Source organism: Syngnathus leptorhynchus, chromosome 17 (assembly GCF_054491065.1).
Source record: "Syngnathus leptorhynchus isolate UIUO chromosome 17, UIUO_Slep, whole genome shotgun sequence".
NCBI lineage: Eukaryota > Metazoa > Chordata > Actinopteri > Syngnathiformes > Syngnathidae > Syngnathus > Syngnathus leptorhynchus.
The window spans coordinates 3690737-3698757 of NC_141211.1; the positions used below are offsets into that span (position 1 = coordinate 3690737).

General features: G+C 50.4%; 2 protein-coding genes across 6 annotated transcripts; one reads left to right on the forward strand and one right to left on the reverse strand.

The window, feature by feature from the left end:
- Positions 1-105: 105 nt before the first annotated feature.
- Positions 106-2734, forward strand: taf9 (TAF9 RNA polymerase II, TATA box binding protein (TBP)-associated factor). 2 transcript variants are annotated; one of them, XM_085935836.1, is made up of 6 exons: positions 106-203; positions 907-988; positions 1051-1187; positions 1274-1481; positions 1659-1775; positions 1843-2734. In XM_085935836.1, exons 1-6 carry the CDS (start codon positions 168-170, stop codon positions 1992-1994), a joined length of 732 nt encoding a protein of 243 aa, XP_085791962.1. In that variant the 5' UTR covers positions 106-167; the 3' UTR covers positions 1995-2734. The 2 variants fall into 2 exon arrangements, with proteins under 2 accessions (XP_085791962.1, XP_085791963.1); XM_085935837.1 differs by lacking the exon at positions 106-203 and adding an exon at positions 219-399.
- LOC147043134 (arrestin red cell) lies at positions 2129-7955 on the reverse strand. Of its 4 annotated transcripts, none has more exons than XM_085935831.1 (16): positions 7582-7955; positions 6103-6133; positions 5872-5932; positions 5748-5792; positions 5575-5672; positions 5411-5509; positions 4962-5021; positions 4730-4797; positions 4495-4630; positions 4340-4424; positions 4025-4097; positions 3792-3929; positions 3638-3721; positions 3491-3567; positions 3365-3410; positions 2129-3294 (listed from the first exon to the last, which is right to left on the reverse strand). In XM_085935831.1, exons 1-16 carry the CDS (start codon positions 7602-7604, stop codon positions 3207-3209), a joined length of 1212 nt encoding a protein of 403 aa, XP_085791957.1. In that variant the 5' UTR covers positions 7605-7955; the 3' UTR covers positions 2129-3206. The 4 variants fall into 4 exon arrangements, with proteins under 4 accessions (XP_085791957.1, XP_085791956.1, XP_085791955.1 ...); XM_085935830.1 differs by having other exon boundaries at positions 2129-3297; positions 7582-7953; XM_085935829.1 differs by having other exon boundaries at positions 3365-3419; positions 7582-7946.
- Positions 7956-8021: the final 66 nt, after the last annotated feature.

The following is an 8021-nucleotide window of genomic DNA, read 5'->3' on the forward strand; positions in this document are numbered from 1 at the left end:
AAAAAAAAAAAAACGTGACCGTATTGATTTAACAGCAAGATTTTATAAAATATTATCTTAAGTTAAATAAAACAAAGGGACTTCCGGTCCGCCAGGTGGCGTATTCCCAAATGAACGTAGAAGGAAACGCAGCGTAGAAGAAGACTTGAAAGCGGAAGAGTTCCAAAATGTCTGCGCCCAAAAGCATCCCCAAAGATGCTCAGGTAATTTAGTTTTTTACCAACCTTTTATTTGAGTTCACACGACGGTGTTGAGTCCATTGAAGTTGTTGAATCTTTATGCAGCGTAGCTCGCTGGCTGGCTCGGCTGCAACTTGCATGCGTTAGCATGCCCGCTGATAACAATGGATAGCGTCTCCTCAGCTCAGCCAATGCTAACTTAAAGGCTAAAGTACAAACGGTATTAGTTGTTATCACTACTTGGTTGAATGATAGGAGGCTAGGTAACGTTATGTTCGTCCAACTAATTCAGATTTCGTGCTGCAAGTATATATCGACATTTTAAGGTCTCTCATTGACGTGCTCGTGAACGTATTCACCGCCCTAAACTTAGTGTAGAAAATTAATAGACCGTATTTTAAGGTGTATTTTATGTATTTTTTATTTTAAAGTGACACGTGTAAAATTATTTTAAAAAATTAAAATAGTACACGTGATAAAAACGAACACAATTATTTTTTTCGTTACGGTGACGTCTAAAATGATTTTTTTAGGTGCATTAAAAAAGATGGAAAATAAGTTATAAATTGATTAACAGTTGTAAAGCGCAAACTACTTTTGAGGAGAACAGTGTACAATATATATTTTTTAGGTGACTTCAAAAACCATCTGCATATTATTCTTTTTTTGGGGGGGGGGTGTTTTCAGCTGCTGTTTGTAACAGTGTCAAATATTTTTTCCCCTCCAGGTAATGATGCAGATCCTGAAGGACATGGGGGTCACAGAGTACGAGCCCCGCGTCATCAACCAGATGTTGGAGTTCACTTACAGTAAGTTGCCTCCACAGCAGAAAGATGTTGCTAGCCTTGGTCACGCTTTGTGCTCTTCTCAGGATACGTGACGAGCATCATCGAGGATGCGAAGATCTACGCCACGCACGCCAAGAAGTCCAACGTGGATGCCGACGACATTAAACTAGCCATTCAGTGCCGCATGGACCAGTCGTTTACATCGCCGCCACCCAGAGATGTGAGAAATCATTTATTGTGTCTGTGTATTTAGATGTGTCTGCATGATTGTGCATGGTTGCTGAGGGCATTTTGCATGTCGGTCAGTTCCTGCTGGAGGTAGCCAGACAGAAGAACCAGACGCCGCTGCCCCTCATCAAACCGTACACAGGCCCCCGCCTGCCACCGGACCGCTACTGCCTGACTGCCCCCAACTATCGCCTCAAATTCCTCCCCAAGAAGATTGGGTCGGCCGGCAGGATATCGGCACCCCGCCTCAGCGCCGTCTCCGGCCGACCGGGCACACCCACTCTCGGTGAGTCCTCGCCTACGCCTCCACGATGTAGCGTCCTATTTTTTTGGGAATGTGTTGTGAGCTTAAGAATGAAACCGCATCTCGCATGTACACGATTATCTATACGTTCCATACGTAGATGAACTGAATTGGGACGTGAAATGACTCAACAGAGTAAAACACCTTGCCTTTTTGTAGGAAACGCGTCGGTTCAGGCGATGGGCGGGGCCAAGGTCGGAACGCCTGTCTCGCTGACGGGTCAAAGGTTCGCCGTGCAGATCCCGCCTCCATCGCAGAGCGGCGGCACTAAAAGCGGTAAGACGGCACAACACCGAATCGGTGCGATGTTCCAGACAACGTACGGATGGTCCTTTCCCCACAGCGTCGCACGGCACGCCCGCCACCTCCAGCGTGCTCATCAACTCGTCTCTGATGGGCTCCAAGAATATCCTCATCACCACCAACATGGGGGCTCAGAGCGCTGGCAGCGAGTCACTCAAAAGGAAACATCCGGACGACTATGACGCCGTGTGACGACACGCGCAACACATGTTGCCTCACATGTAGGATGCAAGGACACACACAGAAGGACTCTATTTTTCACACGCTCGCTCACGACATCACAGTAACCCCGCCACCCCCAATCCAACCTTTTTAACTCCGCTGCATTAATGACACAATGACAGTTTTGTTTTTCACCTTTAATCCTAAAAACAATTTCAAATAAAAAAAAGAAACCGTGAATGATTATGACCAAGCATTAAAGTCACTTCCTGTTTTGTGGCAAAAAGTTAGCGCACACGTTGACACACATCACACGCGTCGCAAAAAAGTTAGCGCACATGCACGACTAAAACGATCACAACGACCAATCACGGCACTGCAAAGAACATGCTCCGCCTCTTTCCCTTCGGGGGCGTGGCCAACCACTGCACAGAGCCAAAAGATCAAAAGCAAACAACGCAAAGAAAAAGCTGAAATGTTCCCCCCCCCTATGATGCCACAGGAAACACTTCTTACTGGCTGAATGGGATCATGGCACTCAAGAAATTTTGGGACTCTTAGAATGGGGGGAAAAAAGGCCGAGACGGGAAACGAGGCAGAGAACGCCGCCGGACGCTCAGGATTGGGGCGGGGGAATGTTGAAAGTGAGGTGGACGGTAGGCGACGCCCCCCTGCGGGTATCAACAATTCTGTACAAGATGCCATTCTTACCGCATGATTGGAAAAAAAACATTAAACATTCAAAAGGATTTCAAAACAAAAGCAACGTAGCTTCCTTTTTGTTTTTGTTTACATCCTTCGGAGGATAGCGTTAAGCTTCTTTGAGTAGCGCAGCAAGCCGAGGTTTGAATTGGCAAAAAATGGAAAGTCCGTTCAAACATTTATCTTCAAAAGGAAAAAAAAAAATGTTTTGGCAAACAACAGCAAATGAGGATTGCGAAGGGCCTCGCGTTTTTAATGCACCTTGCTATTTTTGGTCCAAGATTAGTTTGGGCGCGGTATGCCAAGATCCAAAACCTCGATTTACTGTCGTATGCAAAGAATCGCGACAAGCCGATTGGCGAGAAGCCCGTTTGAAAATCCTTCAATCAAATAAAATGCGAAGATGGCGGTGACGCGGCACAACACAGAGGCGACGCCCAAATTTGGTGCCGTCCGTCCGTCCGCCGGGAATGTTAACCTGTGTATGCGTGCGTGTGTGCGTTGTACATGTGCGGAGGCGCGCAGGTGGGCGGCTCGCTCCTAGCAGTCCTCATCTTTGTCGTCCACCACGCCTTTGAGACGCAGCCGGGCGAAGTCCTCGAAAACAAAGTCGTCGTCCTGGGAGACGCTGCTGAGGACAGTCGAGTCTTAGGCTTTACGCGGCCACGCGCGCGGGCGACATCTCGACAGGTACTCACTTGGTGTCGAACTCGATTAGGTTGGTGTCGATGGGCGGGTCCGACTCTGGAGCGGCTGACAGCCGGGTTAGGGCGCAGGTTAGCGCATTAGCTCGGGTGGCGCAGCGGCGGCGCACGCGTACTCACCTGACTGCGGACGCGACACGGGGGGGTCGGCCGGTTTCGGGTGCATGAGGATGAACGGCAGTTCCACCGACACGTCGCTGTGGAGTCAGGAGGGACATTTTGGGACCGCTTGTCACACACGCTCAGTAACACACAGAGATACACTACCCGCCACGTGAGACCACCAGCTTGACTTTGACCCTGTAGGATACCAGAATGCCCAGAACCTCCTTGTTGGTCACATCTTTGACGCTGAAACACATGCACACACACGTCAGCGACGAGTGACACGCACGTGCTTGTGAGCAAGCGTGCACGTTACATGGTGGAGGAGGCCAGGTTGGTGTCTTCATGTTTGAGCTTCCCGTCCAGCGCCAGGCCTCGCTTCTCGCGGTTCTTGTCCAGGGTCGGCGTCAGCGTGTACACTTTGCAGAAGGTGGAGCTCGACGACACCTGGTCGCTAACACGTGCAACACACGCTTGTTCGTGCTAACCCATGCTCCAATTTGTAGTGCCGTTTTTTTTGTCCCCCCCCCCCCGCACACGTGTACTTACTCGGCCTCCAGCTGCGCCACGGGACATTTGTACTGCGCCGTGCTGAACAAACAGATGTCGGCGTACTGGCGCACTGCGGGGACAAGGACGAGCACACGTGGGGGTCAAGGGAGAGCTCGCTGCAAATCAGTTCATGTTTGCGCATTTTCAAATCACGTCTCGTTTTTCGATCGATAAGACGATTTTCTGTATCCACTGCATTGAGGAAAAAATATGAATCAATGATTCAAATAATTGTTAGTGGCAGCCCGAAAAGAAGATATGAGCGGGGATGTATCGCCGCTCTTTGACAAGATGCGGATTTTGGAGGCTGACCTGAGATCTTGACCCTCTTGACCGTCTTGGTGGAGTTGTTGGTCACGTGCACGTTGACGCTGATGGGCTCGCCGTGGTAGTACAGCTGTCACACGCAAAGTCGTCACTCGACACGCCGCCGCCTCGGCCGCACGCACGTGGGGGATGTAGTGTACCTCCTTATCCAGCGACGCCTCCAAATGCAGCGACCTGTCCGACATCAAGAAGCTGCGAGTGGTCTCCACCATGGGCTGAGGTCCCGCCTTCTCCGGAGCGTACTGCACCTTGCGGATCACCAGACGCACAGAGTTCCTGGCGAGGAAGAGGGGGAGCGTCGGAGGAGGGAGAGCGAGGTCTGCGAGGCTCACGACGGCGTCGCCGAGGTCAGTGAGTTGAGCGGCGGCTGCTCACCTCTTTTGGATCTTCTCCTCCATGTTCTTGGCACAGAAGGCTCGGATCTCAAAGTCCACGCCGCACGCCTGTGAGAGCGCACGCAAGTCAAAGCAACCTCAGTTCAATCATTGGAGAGGATTTGAAGATTGAATTCAAGATGGTAAGAAAGGAGATTTTTCATTTCATTTTCGTCTCCAATGCCTCGCCCCACTTTGGATGTCACTCAATTTGCCTTCAACCTCGAGTTTACCTTGCCGGTGTCTTCAGGTCCAGGTTGCAGTGTGACGGAACATGGAAGATTTTGAGGGATCTGCAACACACACACACACACACACACATTTTAGTGATGCCTTCTCACACACACTCACAAACTCTCTCACTTACACTTCAATGACACCTTCACACACGCACACAAACCCTCTCATACACACACACACACTTCAGTGACACCCCCCCCAACACACACACACACACACACACACACACACACACACACACACACGCGGTAACTACATATAAAGGTGGGTGAGGAAAACTGTTTGTATTGTATACACACACACACGCACGCACAACATGTTGCAGCTTGTCATTGACGCACCATGTCACCAAGCCAACCACATGAAGAAGCATGCACATGAAGACCCAACCAGCCAAAGTGTGTGTGTGTGTGCGTGTGTGTGTGTGTCTGTCTGTACTCACAGTAAAGTAGAAAGGGTGCGCGTGCTGGCCCAACTTCTTGAGGAGCCGCTCCTGCAGTCGACTGTTGGCTTTGCGCTCATCGGGAACGGGCGGGAAGGCCTGAAACAGGAAGTGACATCACGTGAGCGGGACGCGGTTCGCCGGCCGACAAGCGCGGCGGCTACCTGGAAGGTGGAGATGTACAGGTCCTTGCGGAAGGACAGACCCAACACGTCCAAGTCCTCGCGGCCATAACGGAAGGCGCAAGTCAACGTGACGAAGACTACGCGTGAGAAAAAAAGATCAAGATCAGGAAGTGTGAGCCAGCAGCTACGAGGAAGAATTCGAAAATGCCTACCTTTCCGGTCCTTCAGGTACTCGGGATCCACCAGGATGACGCCGTCTGTCCACACGGAGAAAAATTGGTCACAACAGCGACGACGGGCGAGGATCCCAAGTGCGACGCGGGTCACGTGACTCACCGACTGGATCCACGTGGTCTAGGTGGTCCACAAAGTCCCGCTTGCCCAGGTAGACTGTCACCTGCGTGCAATTGCATTGTTACACTATGGAACCTTCGAGTCACCTCCAAAATACTTTCCAGTACCTTCTAGTCACCTTCCACAGAGTGAACAGAAGCTTACAATCACATTCGAGAAATCTCGAGGGAGCTTATGGCACCATTCACCTAACGCCAGCTTTTGTAAACTCACCTTACAGTTTGGACTGGATTTCTTGAAGACTCTAAAAAAAGAGGAGGAAGAAGAATGGGTGAATGGTCATTTGCCAGGAAGTGGCAGACTGAAACAGGAAGTAACAACTTAAGGTGAGGAGATGTCGCTCTGCTGACTTTGCGCTGTTAGCTAACAGGAAAGATTTTCTGGAAACGGGAAGTCGCTCTTGGGACTTTTGTTAGGGGGTGGAGCCAATGCATCGGTGTTGTCACAACAACCAATCATTTCCTTTCTCAAACCAAACAGGAAGTAGGCGCTTGTCAAAGCAGAAGTGTCAAAACACATGATTTAGCTTTTTTTACACATAATAGCCCAAATTTTCTTTTTTTTATTTCAATACTTTGATTCATATGTTCAATGTAATATATGATCTGGGGCACGGTGTGCACGACACATGATGGATGACACAGCGGGTGGAGCAGGTGAATTTATTCCAATGAGACTTCAAAACAAATATTAAGAGTAAACACGCCGCCGGGTGTTTCTCTTAATATCATTTCAAGCGTCTCTCAAGCTGCACACCAACATTCTCCCCATCGTATGTCTTGTTTTTGTCCGTGTGAAAATGCACCACACGTACGCCAACTGGACAGACAAACACACAAGCGGGCAAGGAATCGGGGGCTCGGCTCAGGCTATATGAATTGATTTCTGTTCCGCTTCATTTGACCTAGCTTGCTCAAAAATGACAGATGTTCAACATCCACCCTCGGACTTCGCTTCAACAACGGCACTTCCGAAAATCCACCTTGCGTGTGTTTCATGACACCTGTTGGGGTACCTGTCATGGGAGGCTTGCAATGGCAGGTAGGGGTGGGGCTACCTGAGTGGTCGCACCTGTGCTCTTAAATTGCCCCCTGTGCCCATTCATTCTCTTGGCTCGACCCCACCAGGTAACACTTTCGATCTTCATATTTTGTTCCACTTATCTTTGATTTCCACATGTCAACACATTTGCACCCACGCAGTCATTCGCATTCATGCTCTGCACACCCTACTGATTCTTACTCGCACTTTCATAGCTTGCATATATTTTGTAATGAATTATTATTATTGTTTGTCAAATAAACCACATTGATTGGCCTGAACCCTTTGCGTCATTTCCCCCCAGTTAGATTTATTTGTGTTGCCGTCGAGGCAGTCTTGTTACACACTGCAAAACGAACACATTAAATCAGAAATGCAACCCACGCGACGGAAAGTCAAGATGTGTTTTCCGAGTGTAGCGGAGACGCAGCTGGGGCTAGCAGCTAGTCCGCTAGCTAACCCCACCCTGCTGCGCTCGCTGCTCCGCCCGACAGCGAGCTTACCGATCCCTGCGCAGAAAACACCACCGACGATCGCTTCGGTAATCAAAGACGACGAACACACGGAGATCACCGCCGCGGCTTGACGAACACTCACTCGGGCCAATGGCGTGATGCTAATTAGCCCGTAGCGGCTAGCCCGCTAGCTCACCTCGTACTCGCCTTGTCGCCCATCTCCGCGGCCAGCGGACGTCAAGAAGGACCGGAAGAGACGAGCCCGGACTCGGTCGCTTACGTCGTTTGGCTCGAACGGATATTGTCCTCTTTGCTTTTTTCAGTAGTATGCCAGCGGGCGGCGTTCAACCTTCCATCCGCCTCGGCGAACCGCGAAGCGGGTATGCTAATTTTATTTAGCGCCGCCTCAGTTTGCTGCTACTTCCGCGAGGGCTGCTGCGCTGTTTGCCTCGCTCGCTCGCTCGCTCTCTGTCGTTTGCGCGCCCGCGCGTGCCCTCCCCTACGTTTTTCGTGCGTGCCGCGGTTGCAGATGATCACGTTGTCAAACGCAGTGCACGCGCACGACATCAACACGAATTGGCGTGCGCGTGCGGTAGCATTGGTGTGCAAAGTAGCGGAACCAAATAGAGTGGTGCA